Below are 19563 nucleotides of genomic sequence, written 5' to 3' on the forward strand. Positions count from 1 at the left end.
TCTATTGCTGTGTGTTCACAGGAGTGTTCCTCATTCCCTATGTGTTGTTCATATTTCTGGGAGGCATTCCGATATTCTTCCTGGAGATTGCGCTGGGTCAGTTTATGAAAGCTGGAAGCATCAATGTGTGGAACATTGCCCCTCTTTTTAAAGGTTTGCTCTACATCTTTTTTAGTTATGATGCTTTTTTAGGTTATTCCTTAAAACATTGCACATGCATTCTTTATTGAATTGAATTTAATAATATATATTATCATTTGAATCCTATTATTATATTATATTATAATGTATTATATTATAAATTAAAATAGAACACATTAAAAGTAGCTATTTTATGTGTAGTAATATTTTGATTGAATGATAATTTATACAAAAATATTATATATAATACAATATTTTATATTTATATATAATATATTATAATATCTTATCGCCTAATATCACCTGTACATAATATATATATCACATAATATCTAGACTTTGTGTTCTGATATATTTCATAATTATATACTTAAAAAATACTATTCTGTAGTTGAAATCAAATTTGACTCTATTTCCTGTCTGAATTCATGATTCATCAGTAAATGTTATATAAGGGATACTGTTCACCTGAAGGGGGTTATTTTTAACTGATTCAAGTTAAATGCATTGCGAGTGCTGTTTCATGCTGTCTTTCACTGGTTTGTTTTAGGACTTGGCTTTGCCTCCATGGTCATTGTGTTCTTCTGTAACACGTACTACATCATGGTACTTGCCTGGGGTTTCTACTACTTAATAAAGTCCTTCAATTCCACGCTGCCCTGGTCCACCTGCGACAACCCGTGGAACTCAGAGAACTGCATCGAGATCTTCCACCACTCCGACTGCCACAACGGCACCATTGGCAACTCCACATTTGGCAACATGACGTGCGAAGAGCTTGCTAATGGGCGTTCACCTATTATTGAATTTTGGGAGTGAGTGATTGTTTATTTAAGCCATTCATTTCTCTCTGCAATATTTGAAATGCCTTTGATATAATAACCACTCTCTACAAGATTTATGTGTTTTTGTTGTTCAAATTTAACTTGGTTTTCTTACTTGGACATGTTGATTTACTGTTAATTAATCCCACATGTCAGAGCCGGTTAAACACATAATTCGCTCACTGACTATAATGAACCCGTGGCATTACATATGGTCACATGGTGCTGCCTGTACAATCTGGATCTGTGTATGAGGTTTATGAATCTACAGGCATTTCATAATGGCTATGCAAGGTGAGATCTCAGATTTGGAAGGACATCTGTTCACAGAGCACATGGATTGACCGTTCAAAACGGCTCATGATTAGTTTTCATGTCATCAGGGACTGTAGACTATACCTCTGGAAAGTCACCACTTTCAAGCTTCATATGAGTTAGGTAGTTATAAATTAAAATAAAACCTGCAATGAAGCAAAACTTTGTGAGTGCTATACAGTGCTTTCATTCATGAATGTTTATCTCCATTTCAGGAACAAGGTTCTGAACATCTCGGATGGGCTGGACCAGCCAGGCGTCATAAACTGGGAAATGGTGCTGTGTCTTATGGCCGTGTGGGTGATGGTTTACTTCTGTGTGTGGAAGGGGGTGAAGTCAACAGGAAAGGTGAGGACACTCTTTCTTTCTTTAGTGCTTCTCATAACACGTGTGAACCCTGAAGACGGGTAAAAGCAGTCACATGGACAGCAGAGAATCAAATACCTGCACTGCATCTTAAGCTTGGTTACATAACAGTCAGAGCTTATTGTTTACTTGTATTAGGGAAGCTACTAGCCACTAGTTAAACTACAGTCGAGCTACTTTTTGGAAAAATTGCTAGCTACATTACAAGCTACTAACAATAACTAGCTTACTGTTTGGTAAAGAGATGATACATTTTTAAATACACACTACCATTCAAAAGTTTTGGGTCAGTTATGTTTTGTTTTTGAAAGAAATTAATGCTTTTATTCATCAAGTGCGCATTAAATCGATCAAAACTGACAATAGAGACATTTATAATGTTACAAAATGCTGTTCTTTTGTACTTTCTATTGTTCTATTCAGCAAACAATCCTGAAAACAAAGTTTCCACGAAAATATTAATATAAGAAATGTTTCTTGAGCAGCAAATCAGCATATCAGAATGATTTCTGAAGGATCACGTGACAATGAAAACTGGAGTAATGATGTTGAAAATTCAGCTTTGCATCACACGAATGAATTACATTTTAAAATATATTCAAATAGAAAATAGTTATTTAAAATTGTAATAATATTTCACTGTATTTTGATCACTGATTGAAGAAAAGACCTCAAATACTGCTTAGGGATTCAAATTTGTGATAAAAAAAAAGTTCCAAACAAACTAATTCACTAGTATCACGTTCTCTGTGCTCACTAACAGCTCACTATGTTTTGGAACAGAGCATACTGCTTATTCCTAGTAATTTCAGTGTAATTCAAACAGCCAGTTGAAACCAACATTTTTATCTTATCTGAATCTTTAATTAACTTTAATTCACTCTGCAGGTCATTTCATATGTTCTTATGTAATCTTACCATGTTGTTATGCCTCACATAAATTCATAAAAACATATTGTCAAAGACTGCATCTTATGCGTCTTATTTCATTTCCCTTGTTTAGCTCAAGTGCAATGTGACTTTCTTGTGTAACCTTGATTGGCATAGCTCCACCCACTGCTGCTTTGTCACAGTAGCGCTGAAGAGAGACAGAAAGGTAGCCATAGCAACATTATTTGCCATGGGGGTGTGGCGGGAAATATTACAAAGTGCCTTGTCAGGAAGGCACTCTGAGATTGGTCGGTCACGAGCCGGTGTCTGCAGTGGGACGTGATAAGGTGCTCGTACAAATGGCCAACAGCCATATTCTCTCTCTGGGAGGCGGGATCATATGAGCCCTTAGAAATATAATAACTTCATTTTATTCCTGCTGCGTATTGCCGTGTAGAAGGTCATTCTCGTATTACAACATACCTCCGCTGTGTTACTCCTGTGTGTGCTCAAAGCAGGGTTTAATGTTTCTAGTAAAACAGTTAAGGAAGGTAAATAATGGAATTTAGGTTATCTAAACTTGTTTATTTAGTTAAATATTTAGTTGCCAAATTCATAGTTTTTCATTGATGCAAAGGACACTGTGAGTAAAGCGTTGAGTCAAGCTCATTCAGATGACTGACACACACACACACACACACACACACAGTGAGCTAATTGGCTATTTCAGAATCTGATTATTTATTACGGGGCACAGATACTAAGTGGCAGATTACCCCAGATTCACGGGCCTCATGGGAATTAAACCCGAGTTTGTTTACTGACAGTATTTTTAGTTCAGGTCTTTTTCTGCATCTTAATTGACACTTGAAAGCGGCATGTACTGAATCTTAAAGGGATAGTTCACCCAAAAATGAAAATTCTGTTCCAAAGTTGTTCCAAACCTGTATGAGTTTCTTTGTTCTGCTGAACACAAAGGAAGATATTTGGAAGAACGTTTGTAATCAACAGATCTCGGTCCCCATTGACTTCCATAGTAGGAAAAAAAATATACTATGGTAGTCAATGGGGACCGAGATCTGTTTGGTTACAAACATTCTTCCAAATATCTTCCTTTGTGTTCAGCAGAACAAAGAAACTCATACAGGTTTGGAACAACTTGAGGGTGAGTAAACAATGATAGAATTTTCATTTTTGGGTGAACTATCCCTTTAAAGTCTGATCTGGTAATGGAGTTTTGGTAGAAGTGTTTGATTTAAACGGCTGTGCATCAGACAGCTATCTATTATTAAAATACAAATGTATAGTCCTGCAGTATTTACCAACCCTAAACTTTTGAATGGTATGGTATTGTACAGTAAACCATACAGTGTTGGTAAATTTCTTTATGTTTTTGAAAGAAGTATTTTATGCTCACCACGACTGCATTACTTTGATCAAAAATACAATAAAAAATAGGAATATTGTGCAAAATAAATTGCAATTTAAAATAACTTTAATAATTCATTTTAACATATTTTTCAATGGAATTTATTCCTGTGATGGCAATGCTGAATTATTACTCCAAACATCAGTATTACATGATCCTTTATAAATAATCGTAATAGGCTGATTCAATCATTATTGATTAATGAGTTTGAGAGGTAATTGGAGCATTTGTGCATTATTGTTCTTGTCAGGACTACTAGAGATGACATGGTGCTCTGGACTTTGGACAGACAAAGATGTTAGAATGACGTGGAGAATTCAAAAAGCGCTTACTATCCACAGCGCATCATAAACAGTGACCGCGTTTTTGTCGTAACTGTGCAGCATTGTACTTTTTGAGTTGAGCTCGCCTTCCTGAGGGAATTCAGGCGAGAGTTTTGAAAGAACAATTGAAGTCTGTGAAGAGCTGGGGCTGAGCGGAGTGCTTTAATGTGATGGGCTTGATCTAGAATGGCTGTCCTACTTTTTATTTGTCTATGTGGAGCAATTACTGAAGACTGCCAGCCTCATAAGACCATACTGCGAGCCAAGTCCATAAACCAGCAACACCTGGAATGAGCCGGTCTCATTTAAATGCTCCCTGATAACAATCCGTCTCATGTTGTCAGAGTTCAAAGTTCACATCGTTTGGACCCAGCCACTGAATCAATAAACCTCTCCTTGCAAAAAATAAAAAATAAAAAATCAGCAAATGATCTGATAACAGAAAGCAGTGAGACGTGCGGTACATGCTTCTCAGCTTTATTCCCATGACAGAATGCTCAGCATGTGACTAACACTGTCCTCGCTGAGACCTGAGAGAGATAAAGAGTATTTTAGAGATGCAATGCAGCAAATTCCCTGATATAAATCTACAGATAATGTTGGCTTAAACTAGATTATGTTATCTATATTTTATGTGTCTTTCTACGGCAAAAAGCAAACAAGGACGTTTATTGAAATAACACTGTCAAACACTTTGACAAACACAATATTGTGTGAGTGAATAAATATATAATATGAGTGGTGTTTTCTCATGCAACACCATTCTAGAATGTTTTGCGGGTGGTTTTCAGGACATTGCAAGATCATTGCTAGGGTGTTTTGATCATTCTGATATGTTGGAGAAATAGTAGCATCATTTTGCTCAACTTGAGGGTCACGGCGGTTCCACATGCGATGCAGGATGAGTTTGCGGCTTCAAATACCCCACTAAAATATTAGCAATATTAACAGTAATAGCCTTAGCAAAAAGTTAATAAGCTAAGCAGCGAGTTATATGCAATGAAAACAGTTAAAATGACTGTGTCTCTTTATTTTTTGTTTTTCACAGATTGTGTATGTCACTGCCACGTTCCCATATGTGGTCCTGATTATTCTCCTGGTGAGGGGTGTTACTCTTCCTGGAGCTTATGATGGGATCTTGTACTATGTCAAACCTGATTGGTCTAAGCTAGGAGAGGCACAGGTGAGACTTAGTTTTCTCCTTTAGCTTCATACCTCTCTTTGGATTAAATCATCTGCTTTTACCCAAATGAATAAATGTAAATTCAATACGCTTCACTCTTCTTACTTTTCTTGCTCTACTATCGGTCTGATACACAATACTTTAATTCTGTTTCTAAGCACTTTTCAACTTCTCTCCAGAGTACCTGGAGTCACTTTGAGCTCATATTCAGTTGTCTGACTGCCATTACTCTTTCCGTCTCTCTCAGGTCTGGATTGATGCCGGTACTCAAATCTTTTTCTCCTACGCTATCGGGCTCGGAGCCCTCACCGCCTTGGGCAGCTATAACAGATTCAACAACGACTGCTATAAGTAAGCCTCCGTCACAGCCTTGAACAGACAAGGACACATTTTGTTATGTCGCCTTGCGATCTTTCTGAACCAGTGTGTTTTCTTTTCGAAAGACGTTGTGTCTAGTACGTTTACCCAATCAGAGAGCCCTGACTTTGTGCTATAAGAAGCTGGATTGTGTGGCTGGCAAAGAGCAAACAGCCTCTCACTTTAATAGATCTCAAATTTCCAGATGCACTGAATCAGCAGTTATTTGCTTTGAACTGAATGTACAAAGCACTTTGGCAGGATATATATAAATATGCATTCAAAATCTGCGATTTCTTTTTTTTTTATCCTGAAAATTCAATAAAAAATATTGAACAAACAAAGTTTGGTAACAAGTGGAATTTATTTTGATGAAGATTCTGCATTATTTTTAAGTCATTATTCAAATAAAAAATGTTTCGCTCTTGATAAAAAATTGTGTTCACTTAGAAGTGAATGTTATTAGTAAACTACAAAAATAAAACATGCCTTAATATAAATATTTCCATTTAATATTTTATTAATCATTTATTTGTATTAATTTAAATGTATAATTATTTTTTATTTTTTAAGTATGAAATAATTAATTGTACTAATGATTAAATAATTGGTTTTGTTAATTATGAAATAGTTTAATTATTAATAATTCTAAATAAATGAGTGCATGTAACCACAGTTATGATATTTTTTTTATGTACCAATTTAAGGTTCTGTGCATTAAAGTACATGATATCTCTGAAATCATGTTATTTAATGCAGTGGACTCTTTAATGTATAACTATGAAAAAATATAATTGATAGTAAGGTGGCATTATTATTATTATACATTATGAATGCATTTATGGCATAAAGATTATAACATTGCATATGCTTCATCAAATGTGTTACACAACCACCTGGCATTAACACACATGCCACAACCGAGCTGCAGTTAACGTGTTGTTCTTCTCTTTTCAGGGACGCTTTTGTTCTGGCTTTTATTAATAGTGGCACCAGTTTCTTTTCTGGTTTCGTGGTCTTCTCCATCTTGGGTTTCATGGCCTCTGAGCAAGGTGTGGACATCTCTAAAGTGGCTGAATCGGGTAAGAGTCTACAGTCATTTACTTCAATACAGGTGACAGATTATGTATGTACTATAATGGAAAGTAAGACAAACATATGTATGTTTTTAAAGCTTTTTCATGTGTGTGCCACCCAGCCCTGACCTTAGTACCAGGCCTGAAACAACGTGCCTCTTAATGCAGGTGTTCAATAATTCACTTCTCCTTGTTTTTAGTGCACATAAGCATTGCTGACCTGGGGCTGGTTCTTGTAAATCATTTATGAGATCAATATTTTATGCAAAAAAGATCTGCTGAAAATGAATGAAACATGCATTGTGTGAGTCATGAACGTATGTGCTATGATGACGATATTCTATTGTAAATTAATTTCAATGCAGTGTGACATGTGACTTGTATTGTGTATTACTATAAATGTTTATTGTTGGTTTGACCGTATCACTGAAAACAGAATGTAAATGAAGAGCGTGTTTATATTTATACACAATGCTATTTGCTCTTAGTCATATTACTGTGAAAGGGAGCAGACTATTAGTAGTTCGTTTTATGTGTGTGTGTGTGTTTGTGTGTGTATGCATACTTTTTTGTGTGTGTTATGAGTTTATAATGGTAAATAACAGATAATGGTTCATGAATTAACACAACTGTATGTCACTCATTTTTGTATTGGGTGGAATAGTGTGTGTGTGTGTGTGTGTGTGTTAATGTGTCTGTTCTGAATGAAGGTGTGTGTTTGTGTGTGTGTGTGTGTGTGTGTGTGTGCGTACGTACGTACGTACGTACGTACGTGTGTGTGTGCGTATGTTTGTGAGTTTTTGCTATCACAATTAGTGCAGTCTTCTTCCTATGTGCTGTGTCCTCCATGAACACAAACACTTTATGAGGACTACTTGATTCCCAGAATGCAATCCCTCGATTTGCACACATAAAAGCAGACATTTATTGGCATTTCAAGTCTAATCTTATGTTTATGTTACCTGTAGTGAAATACTGATCATTCTAATAGAAATGAACAGACATCACAGACTAGACTAATAGTATGCGGCATGAATTTATCGCTCATCTGTGCATGCAGAGCAGGATGTGCAGGATAGACTCATCTCACGCATGCAGAGGTGTTACTGTAGCTCATAACACATTGGCCTACATGTTTCACATTTAAAGTGTGAATACCAGGCCATCTGTCACATAGATTTTTATGAAGTTATCACTAATGATCTGTACATAACATGACCATCCTCTAGAATTGGCACTAGATTCATGTCTTTTTTACAAAAAAGAAATATATGCATAAATGTCTTTATAAAATCTGTTGCACAAAGAAAAAAATGCACACTATAATCGTTTTTCCCTTTGAAGATTTCGGAAATCACTAAATATCCAAAAAGTGACGGTTAGCTGAAGGTCATCTATATTTTTTAGCCATCTTCTTCATACACTTAATTTTTTTTTTTTTTTTTTTTTAAGAAAACAGCGGCTATTGGAGCATGTTTTATTAGAAAATTCAGTTTCAGTCTTTCTATTTCAAAATTTCACATTTAATTCAATGTGTTTCTTGTTAATAATTTGTGAAATTTACTATTACTACTCATTTCTGAGAGAAAATAGTTTCAAAGCAAACTATATATATATATACTGTGTATAACTTTTCTATAGACACATGGACATTAGCATAATTAAGATATAATTTCGTGACATTTAAATCCTTTAAAGCTTTATTAAGAAACTACTTTTAATAAAGGCTTGCTAATACCATTTTTTCTCTTAAAAAAAAAAAAAAACACAACCTGGTCATTTTAATAAGCAACATTATACAATCTGGCTGTTAGAAAACTGAACAGTGTTTTCTGTAGAACTAAAGATGATATTTGATAGATTTACTGACTCGTCGGCCCATCGTCTGCATGCATTTGCATTTAACAGGATTTTTAATCAGAACTATATCATAATGAACCTTTGGGCATGAAATTTCAATTATAACATTGATGTGTACAAAAGTTATAAAAATGTAATTAATCAAAATGAAATAGTTTAACCTCCTAAGCATCTAAGAAATCTAAGACCACCCCCCCTCTCCCCCGCCCCAAAATAAACCTCATTAGACCTGGTTTAAAATTGTACAGTTTTTCAATTGTTGCTGAGCTCCATTTTGTATAAATGGTATTACTCTTTCTCCTGCATAGTAAATTAGTACTGTCATTTTAAAATCAGTTTCAGCTTGCGGCGGCACAGAAGCAGTGCACTGGTTTGTTGAGGCTCAGTAAAGGACAGCATGTTCTTGGCCTGAAGGAGACTCACAGAAAGACTAAATGACTATGAAGTGATAATATTTTTGAATAACCTGGCCAGATGCCACTGACTTCATACAAAGTTGACCCTCACGTCCTTGCATTTAATGAATTTTCATATCGCAGCTTTAATGTGTTGTTGATATCCTACCGGTGTACTGCATATTTTAAAGGGGTCAGATCATGTCCTTGCTCTTTTCAGTTAAGTTTAATATTAATGTAAATATTAACAAATTAAATTGAATGTAGCTAGTCATGACTGGTTTAAACACATGGAAGAGATGGCATTTAAATCAAGTCAAGTCACATTATTTTAGCAGCTTCACAATGTTTCCATCCTCCTATTTTTATGCAAATTTTGGGTTAGCGGGAAAAGAAACACTGGATGGAAACGCTAAGATGCACATCAATTCTAAAAATGCTCAATTGAGGTGGAACATTTTTCATCCAATAAGAAGACATGCGCATAAACTAGTTTGAAAACGTTCTCTCAATGCGCAACAAAAAACGTACGTGACTTTGCTCAACAGAGGATGTGATTGCATAACTGGACTAACCAGAGGATCAGTTTCATTGCGCAGCATCTCAAATGTTGGTTTGGTCATTGTGAAATGCCTGAGCCAGAGTCTGTCATCAAAATGATTTGGTTTAATTCCCTCCCGGAAGTGTCTCACACTTTTGCATTTATAAACACCAGGCATCCAAATGCAAGATAACATGAGAGCGTTCGTTGTGTTTCGTCTGCGACGCAAATCCTCTTTTGGCGTTAAAAAACTACTGTCTGGATTTACTAAAGAAACGCAGTGAAAAATTTGCAAGGACACAGTTATTTTTGTGGCTGACCTTATGCATTTTTAGGAGTTTCCCTTTCAGACGCAAAATGTATGGGTGGAGAGAGTATTTGAATGAATCATGCAAGGTGATTTACTAAGGTAAAGGTTTACCACCCAAAAAAAGCATGTCTTAAACCAGATGCTAATTTGCGCTGCTCTTTGTAGATTGCGTTGGTCATTATGGAAATGATCCGGCTGCGTCTGCGTTCTTTACTTTGCGCGTCGTCAGTAGATCACGTGCAGAACTCTCCTCTCCCATCGGCACTTTTATGGAATTGCGCTCTCACGCTAATTTGCCCTGTTTGGTAAATCTGGCCCTTAATGTTGCAAAGTTATACATTTTTGCGACAAATACAATTTCAGCTGTAAATTGTCATTTTAGAATCCTTGAATTTCAGGAATCATAAAACCCAAACTATTACCACTGATAAAAAAAAAAAAGATGAAAATAATTCTGAAATATGATGTTTCCAGAACAAAAACATTATAAACGAGGGAAAAAAAATATGATATGACCCCTTTAAGAATACATCCAGAACGCACATATGCACACACACAGACATGTTTTGAATGTGTGTCTGTCAGAATGAGTGAGAGTGTGTGAAATCTCATCTGCGTGTGTGTTGGTCCTTGTCTTCTAGTGTGTTGTCTGTGTCAGTATGATGTTTAGAAACAGATCCTAAGGTCTAAATGAGCCTTTTTGTGTCAGTGGGTTTGTGTTGTGATGTCCGAGTGGGTTGTGATGTGCTGTACTTCCAGACAACTTTGAGAAGGAAACCATTGACACATTGTTTGTGGCTTTTTCTTATTTTTCATTTTCCTGCAGCACACAATCGGATGACAGTTACAGTTAGAAAGCGAACCAGATTCCCCGTCATAAATTTGATGCTTTGACTAGTTTTCCTTGATTGTCTTCAGTCCCGTATATATATATATATATCTATATATCTTGTGATTCATATATATTCATTTATATCTCTATATCTATATTTTGGCTTTATTTAAGTATTAATTTAAGGATTATTTAACCAGGAACTTTGCCTCTTGAGATGTGCACATCTCGATTTCAAGAGGGGTCCTGGAGCAGTCTGCCAACGCAGGTAAACCTCTGATATCTAATGTTAGCATTTACACCACTACTACAGCCCAGCCCTAAAGTCAGCACCTACGAGCGTCTGCCGACACCAGGCAGGCCCGACATGCACAGCGTAGCCTAGCGCCATTTCACAATTAGGGTCATCCATCTTGAGAGACAAAGCCAAAGTGTGGAAAAGCTGTAAACTCAAGTCTGTTTTAACCCCAACACAATAGAAACATGCTAATGTCTAGCACTAACATTCTCCAAACTTTTGTCAGCACAAAAACTTCAGTGCAGTTCAGTGTTGAATCTCATAGAACAGTCACTTGATGTTAGAATAAGACACATCCTTCTTCTGGCTCTTCACCTTGTATTTCCATAAAATTTCCCTGTATCGTGGTTTCATTTATCAGCCATCAAATTAAAAAAAGGAAGATTTGTTGTTAGGCTTGCCGCAATTATCGATTAATCATGGTTATTCCATCTAATCAAAGTTAATTGAGATCATAGTGCATCACATTTTGTCAAAGAATAAAAAAAAAAAAAAACACTGTTAAGTAAACAAAGATAGTCAAAGGTCATCCCTCATGCTAAATGAGGGTTTGTGGGTTTAATCAGACTATATTATATTATATTATTATTATTATATAGGCCTATTTTATTATAATATTATTATTGTATTATATATAATTCATAGTAAAACAATAACATATTAGGCTTACACTGTAAGTGACATGAACACAACAGAATCGCAATTATTTGAATGACAATTAAATGGGCTATATGTAGAATTCAGAAACCCTTGTTATTAGCGACACCGGTGGCCGTTAATTGAACTGCAGCCAGCAACTATTGCTTGTGCTCGCACTCGTACACACCTACAAGTGAGAAGATACTGAATGTGATTCAAGGCCCCTATATACTCACTGCAATTTTATTTTTTTTCGCTCATCGATTAGTAGTCAAATTTGGAAATACCTTTGCAGCGATATACTGTTAATGAACATCCCAACTCCTTCCACACTGCTGAGAGCGACGTTTAAATGAATATGTAAATGTGTGCTGTGCGCTTTCCTCAATAACAAAATAAACACTCAACAAAATGACAGCGGTGAGAAAGCAGCAGTTAAGAAAGCAACTGATCACAGTGATGTGGATATGTTTGCACAAGCTCTGCAATTCATCGGCATCACGTCGAAAGATGAGGTATACGGTGGCCGAGAGAGCTCAACGCGCTGCGACTGAAGAAAACACATGCAAATAGAAAAAACACATGTGTGCTTCAAATACTCACAACACAACCAAATACAGAAACGCGCTACAAATACCACAGACCACAACGGAAATGTTTCCAGGGGACCCCAATAAGTGATGAACCCGGCTGGGACGTGCTTATATATATTTATTTTAAAATTTCTTTCTTTTTTTTGTGCAAAACATACAGAGATGACATGTTTATGACATATACTTTTGTATACAATATACAGAATGTATTAACAATATGTTCAATGTCTTCAGAATACAAAAGAGAAAAGTGGAGTTAACAATGGCTGAAAAAATTTAATAAATACAAAATAAAAAAAGATAGAGAAATGAAGATATTAATCTTAAGTTACATTGCACACATTTCGTCATGTTATGTCTAAAAAAGTTTCATAAGAAATGTTAGGTAATGCAGGGTCCAAAGATGAGAAGGCAAGTTTTAAAGTTGAGACTCTCACACACAGGTATATAACATGTTTACAGCAATGAAATAAGAAATTTGGTTGTGTTGCGAGCATTTGGAGCACATGTGTTGTAAAACTGGTAAAGATTGACCAGTTAGTAGTTTAACAGGTTAGTCCAGTTAAAACTGGTAATTAAAATTACAAAGTATATTTTGAGACTTCAGACTATATAGACGCTAACGATTTTTTCTACCGGCCTGGTTGGGCCAAAATTAAAATAAATAAAAAGTTTTGCTTTTGTTGTTTTGACCCATGTAACATTTTATTCTAATAATTAAGTCACCAAAATTGTAGATACCGTTGAAATATTTGTGCTTCATATTTCAATACCCCAGCAAAAAATACTAGCCTAACTAATATAAAGTTAAAACATTTCTGAAGGCAAGTGTGTATTCAGTATTATTTTATTATACTGTTTATTACAAGCAACAGCTCAAAAGTGTTTTATTTATACAAATATAAAAAAAAAAAAACAGTGCTTTAATGTTTTCAGGTCAGTAGATTATAGAAACTGAATAATCAAACATAAAATAACACTGCATAGTCTTCACTTTACTATAGACAGTAAAGAAATTATAAATTAAATATAGATTAAAAATCGCTTAATTTAACAAGGATTAATAGATTAATCCTTGTTAAAGCTACAAAAGTTATTCAGTCAAGAGCACTGAGTGATTTTCTCTTCGTCTTTTGTTTGATTTTATTTAAAAAGACGGCAGCAGGATTATTAGGCTGCTGTCACTTTAAGACCAAATGCATGGATCCAATATACTGTTACACATGCATTATCTGTTTACGTTCAAGTAAGACATAACCGATAGTGTTTACGTGCATATTCCCAAGATGGCCATTTTGACACTTTGTTGTGTGTATTTTTCCGTTCAAGTGCGAGTAGACGCAAAAGAGAGCTTGATTCAGTACTCGCGAGCTGTTTTCTGTGCGCGCGCACACTGAGAGCTGTGAGACTCGGCTCTCTGTGTGCACACACTGAAAACAGTGTGCCAAAGTTCTCTTTCACTTGAATCTGAATGGTTAAAAATCGCGTGAATGTTTAAATTGACCTGACTTCAAACATGTTCAAATGATAAACTTTCGTGACAACGCAGCACTGGCGATCGAGCAAGTTACAATTCCACCAACTGTCCTGAGCGTCTTTCACGCTGACACCGGGCAGTCCTTATTGTCAAGCCCTGTAGATCTGGCTATGTGAGACTCTAGTTTGCATGAATCCCCTTTCTTTGTGTGACACATTGAAATTACAATACAGAATGGTTCTTTAGGTATTATCCTGAACATTGTATAAGCATTCATGAACGGAAGAGAGGCTCTCGGGAGCTCACATAAACGTCACATCCTTTGGATCTTCCCCGCAAAACCGCCCCAAGTCCTTTACATAAAAATTTCATAGACAACCTAGGAGGTCGGGGAAGGTCTCGTTTTTTAAGTGTCGTTACAAGCTTTAGCAAATGACAATACAAAAAGCGATTAATACATGAAAATTCTTACATATAGCTCCTTCAAAATTGTCCGCACAGAATTCCTTATCATGACAGGCATATTTGTTGTAAAGTCATGTAAAAACAGTGTGTCGTTGGCAATATATCGCTGGCAATGCAAGAATTTCCCACCTCTACAGTTTCTTAAAGGGGTCATATAATGAGAAATTCAATTTTGCATGATCTTTTGACAAATCAGTTTGATTATATATGAAAACTGTCAGAATCCAGTCCAGAATCTATTAAAACTAGGCTGTAAAAATAACTCTTTCTGAACTCAACACAACTGACACATCAATGACGCTTATAACATGGCAAAGTATGATATCATTCCTTAACACCTGAAGAGCTAACTAGAGTAAAATGTACAGAAAATATGTTAAACCATGTGCTGTTCTTGTTTTGTATAACAGCGACTGATGACTGGTAATTTCTGACAGTCAAAATGTTTTATAAATCTGTCACTATGTAATTCAGGCTTTGCAAAGAGGCTGTTTTTGATGGATGGAGCAGCTTAAAGCCATATTGGAAACTTTGCATCTCTTTTTACATGCAAAGAGGGAACATAGAAGTCCTATAGGCAAAACCAGCACAAAAAAAAAAAAAAAAACAGATATTTTTACAAGCAGTATCAGTGGAATTAAATAAATGATAAAAAGTATACTATATGACCCCTTTAAGTACAGTATTTAGTTTTGCTTCTGTTATGATTAAAATAGTTAATAGTTAAACAGTAATTGTAGACGGAAATGCAGAAATCCATGTCATTTGATTGCCAGCTCAGTTTAGTTTACATTAACATTTATTCATTTTTGTGTCCCTTTTATATTTTAGGACACACAGATGTTTCAGATGACAAACGCAAGACTAAAATTTGTATTTACCCAGCTTTTTATATTTGTCTGACCGTGAACTAACAGTGTGCTGTGATACTTACCAGTATTGTAGCCGATGACTGTTGACGCTGATAGATTTAGACGCCCTCGATGTTAACATGCACTTACAGGCCCTCTAATGAGACATTGCCTACACTACATTACGGTTCAGACTGAAATGCACAAATGCTAGACATTAATAACAACTAAATGGCTAATTGAAACCTGCCTTCAATATAGAGGAGCAGTAAAAAAACAATACAAAATAGGAACGAACTAAATCCCTCCGTCCCCTTTTTTCCACAAGCTATCACTTCGTTTCACCTCATCCAGGTGCTTCTATCTCTCATACTCTCTCTTTCTCTTTTATTCAGTTCTGTCTCTCTCTGTTCCGTTGGTGCTGTACGTGTGTATGTGTGTCTGAGTTGCGGGCGACCTGTAGCCCGTGGTGACGCGTCTCTCATGTTTCTCTTCTCCCCGCAGGCCCTGGTTTGGCGTTCATAGCATACCCTAAAGCCATTTCAATGATGCCCGTGGCTCCGGTGTGGGCTGCACTGTTCTTCATCATGCTGCTACTGCTGGGACTGGACAGTCAGGTCAGTTCACATGGAAACAGCTAAAAGATGATGTGTGTTGTGTATATATATATAAAACTAAATGTACTAAAATAAAACCGACGTGAGTCTAGAGTGCCAAATGTGGTATTATTGAATTGAACTATTATTGAGTTGTTGGAGGTCATTTTTTCCAGTTAGCATAGAATCACCCTTGTGTGTTTTTGATTCATACTGTATATCACTACACAACTGAAAATATTTGAAAGCAAATCCATTAATAACACATCTTGTTTTTCACAGTTTGTTGGTGTGGAGGGTTTCGTAACTGGCATTCTTGATCTTTTCCCTGGAAAGTATTACATGCGCTATCAGCGCGAAATCGCTGTGGCGATCTGCTGTTTATTATGCTTCATTATAGATCTCTCCATGGTTACACAGGTTAGTCCCCTTAATGAAACACCCCTTCATAAGCGTTAGTGTCAGGTGTGAGAATATCAGCATCTTATTCTCTCACAGTCAGTAGTGTTATACCCCCCATTAGTCAGATAAGAATATAATGGTTTATCCCAAGCCCTTTCGCTGAATATTAGAGCTGATCTTCCATGAGAAATTGTTACTGTATGTGGGAGTGATGTGACTCATAAAGCTCACAATCACTCAAATGTTTACACAGGAAAGCTTCAAAGAATCTCACTGAAAATAACGACCTGACAAGAAGCATTTGTGAGATTGATTCAGATACAAAATATTGTGTAAAGACAGCTTGAAACAACATTCACGATGCATTTAACTTACATTTTGTGACTTAAGATCGTAATTACCGTAATTATGAGATTCCAAATTGTAAAAAGCGTTCACATCCTTGTAGAACTTGCAATTACAACTTGTAAGCTGGGATTTTTCTGAGAGCTCTTAATTGTACCACGTGACCGCTGTACCACCTGACTGCTGCAGATTGATTTAGACATTGATAATGTTGCCATTTCAGGGTAAAACTAAAATATTGAATGGGGAATAATATAGGGTGGAACTAGGGATTTGATTGGATTGTGAAAAGTGAACTGTGGTATAATTGGTTAATGTTACTTTTTGAATTTGGGAAAATAATTTACAGGAAATAATAATAAAAACTATAATAATAATCAGAAACTATTTTAAACTACCCCATTTACCCATAACCATTATGGAAAATGATTTGCTGCATAAAATATAATTTGATCAAAGTTGTCTGTTTTGATGTTTATTTAATGTTAATTTCTAGAAAATAACAAATGGAAGTCAGGTTTTGATTACGTTACAAATTTTTATGTCAGGTTATATATATACTGTAAATGAGATTTTTTTTAAAGAAACTTTTATACAGAGATTATACATTAAATCGATGACATTTACATTGTTGCAAAATATTTATATTCCAATGAATGCTGTTATTTTTATTTATCAAAGATTCATCCTGAAAGTCAAATAGGGTCCATTTTAATACCAATTTATGATTTCTCCATACATTTGCGTTTGCAGGGAGGGATGTACGTCTTCCAGCTTTTTGACTACTACTCAGCCAGTGGAATGACTCTACTGTGGCAAGCATTCTGGGAATGCGTGGTTGTCGCGTGGGTTTATGGTAAGAATCGCTTCATGTCTCATCGGTTCATCATGAGTACTGCAGGCATTAAGAGATACAAATAGCATGTAGGACCCTGTGCTGACACAAACACTATTCTAATCCTGCATACGCCCAAAAGAGTGCTGACTTCATGCCACTGTGTGCAGGTGCTGACAGGTTCATGGACGATATTGCCCGTATGATCGGTTACCGGCCATTCCCGTGGATAAAGTGGTGCTGGTCCTTTATAACTCCATGTGTTTGCATGGTGAGTGCTGGAAAATACTCCCACCTGTTCATGCCTTTAAAAAAGGTTGAGTCTGTCAGCCATTAAAATGATAGATAATGCATGTTAATGCCTGTATAATTTAATCAGACGGATGCCGTTGTTCTCTATGTCTTCAGGGTATCTTCCTATTTCACCTGCTGAACTACAAACCTCTGACCTACAACAATGTGTACGTGTACCCGTGGTGGGGAGAGGTGATCGGATGGTGTATGGCTCTCTCCTCCATGCTCTGTATCCCCGTTAGCCTCGTGTACAAACTCGCTGGATCCAAGGGAACATTCAGAGAGGTGTGCACCGTTGCAAACATTTCACTCTTCAAACCGCTGCTCTCACTAGCTATAATACAATAAGAGTTGCGGAGGGCGTCGAAAGAGTAGTTTTGTTTGCTTAAGTGATCCATTCATAACACTATCAACCCCATAAACACATAAAGCAACAGCAGTTAGTGCAAACAGTCCAAAATCTGCAGTGTAATTTAGCCGTTGGGTGCCATTGGACTTGGACTGTGGGTCAGTTACCTCACTGAAAAGCATCAGAATTACTCATGAGAAAACGACGCGTGTATTTATAGTAACTAGGCTAATGGTTGTCATTCCTCTGCAGATATACCACAATGCTTCACCCCCTCAGTGTTTGCTTCCAAACACACAGAAGGCAGCTGAGGGTTGTGGCATGTATGTTGTGGGAAAACTAGCACAGGAAAATAATAGGGATGTCAAGTAGATGTGATTCATCAAGAAAGATTATTTTGGGGTTTAGCAAACTGCATGAATGACACACTGGCCAGAGGTATATTTATGCAATAGTTCTCTCTGCTCGTCTCGCTTGGACTAAAAACAATCATATTCCTATTTTTCAAAGTGCATCACAACACACAGGAAATGTCCATTTAAATCTGCAGAATTCAATAGAACAATTTAATTCACATTTATTTGTGTAGCGCTTTTCACAATACACGTCGCAGCTTTACAGAAAACAACTATGGAAGCTTGACTTTTTTTCTTACAATTATGTGATGTAAACTCGCAATTGTGAGCTAAAAAAAAAATTGTGACATAAAAATTATTCCATGGCAGAAACAAGCTTCCATAAACAACTGTATATTTGGTGAACATTTTCTATGAATCGTTTCACTAATGAGTGATATTTCATTTGTTAAGCTTTGTTGTATGTTTTTTAGCATTACCTAAAATTCCGACGCTTTATTTCAATTACGAAAAAGAAAAACCTTACAAAGAACGCAAATGACTTTGCTTTTGTTAAACGTCTGTCAGGGCCTGATTTATAAATAAATAACCCATCATTTGCATGCGTTACCATGTTCGCTGTGACACCCCTTAGAAAATAATGTAGGATAGTGAGGGAACACCTGCTGACACTCTAAATGTCTAAATTGACATAAAGCTTCATTTGATGGTCATTCATTGCAATTGTCACAGCTAAGCTTATTTGTGGTTGTCTCCTCTGTTTTTCACGCAGCGTTGGGAAAGTCTGACCAAACCAGTGTGGGGAGGCCATCACCTCGAATACATGGCCCCTGACACTGACATTAAAAGCCTGACCTCTCTGTCTCCTGGAACGGAGGAGAACAAGGTGATCATTTTTGAGAGTGTTATGTAGATCAAAAGGGAAATAATACGACAACCCTCCTAAGGCAAGCTGGTTGAAGAAATCCTCAGTATTTATTTGACATTTTATGGAATTCTGCATCATCTTACAGTCTTAAAACAGCTGATGGATATTGATGGTTACATTTGTTTCAAACTACAGATCCTCTAGCATGCACATTACCAGATGTTCTTCCTCTTCCACCAGTTCAAACTGCAGTCTATTCACGATTAAAAAGAAAAAAAAGATGTGCAATTTTCAGTGGAGATATCAAGACTTGCAGGACGAAATCAGCGTGTCTTTGGAGGTAGGGTACAGTATAGTGTAGCTTCATTTGATA

The 19563-nt window shown here is 36.3% G+C and overlaps 1 protein-coding gene across 3 annotated transcripts in view; it reads left to right on the plus strand.

The window, feature by feature from the left end:
* The window catches only part of slc6a8 (solute carrier family 6 member 8), a 33558-nt gene extending 14039 nt beyond the window's left edge, over positions 1–19519 (plus strand). For 2 of the 3 annotated variants that reach the window (XM_084390084.1, XM_084390086.1), the window contains exons 2-13: positions 22–153; positions 692–956; positions 1496–1628; positions 5317–5451; positions 5699–5802; positions 6766–6890; positions 15650–15762; positions 16024–16161; positions 17242–17344; positions 17494–17594; positions 17732–17902; positions 19095–19364. In XM_084390084.1, coding sequence (XP_084246210.1) covers positions 22–153; positions 692–956; positions 1496–1628; positions 5317–5451; positions 5699–5802; positions 6766–6890; positions 15650–15762; positions 16024–16161; positions 17242–17344; positions 17494–17594; positions 17732–17902; positions 19095–19235 — 1661 coding nt within the window. In that variant the 3' untranslated portion in view covers positions 19236–19364. Of the gene's footprint in view, positions 1–21; positions 154–691; positions 957–1495; positions 1629–5316; positions 5452–5698; positions 5803–6765; positions 6891–15649; positions 15763–16023; positions 16162–17241; positions 17345–17493; positions 17595–17731; positions 17903–19094; positions 19365–19385 lie in introns of those variants that run through there. The other variant, XM_084390085.1, reaches the window with a different exon arrangement.
* The last annotated feature ends 44 nt before the right edge of the window (positions 19520–19563 follow it).

The sequence above is a fragment of the Rutilus rutilus genome (assembly GCF_951802725.1).
Source record: "Rutilus rutilus genome assembly, chromosome: 19".
Classification (NCBI taxonomy): domain Eukaryota; kingdom Metazoa; phylum Chordata; class Actinopteri; order Cypriniformes; family Leuciscidae; genus Rutilus; species Rutilus rutilus.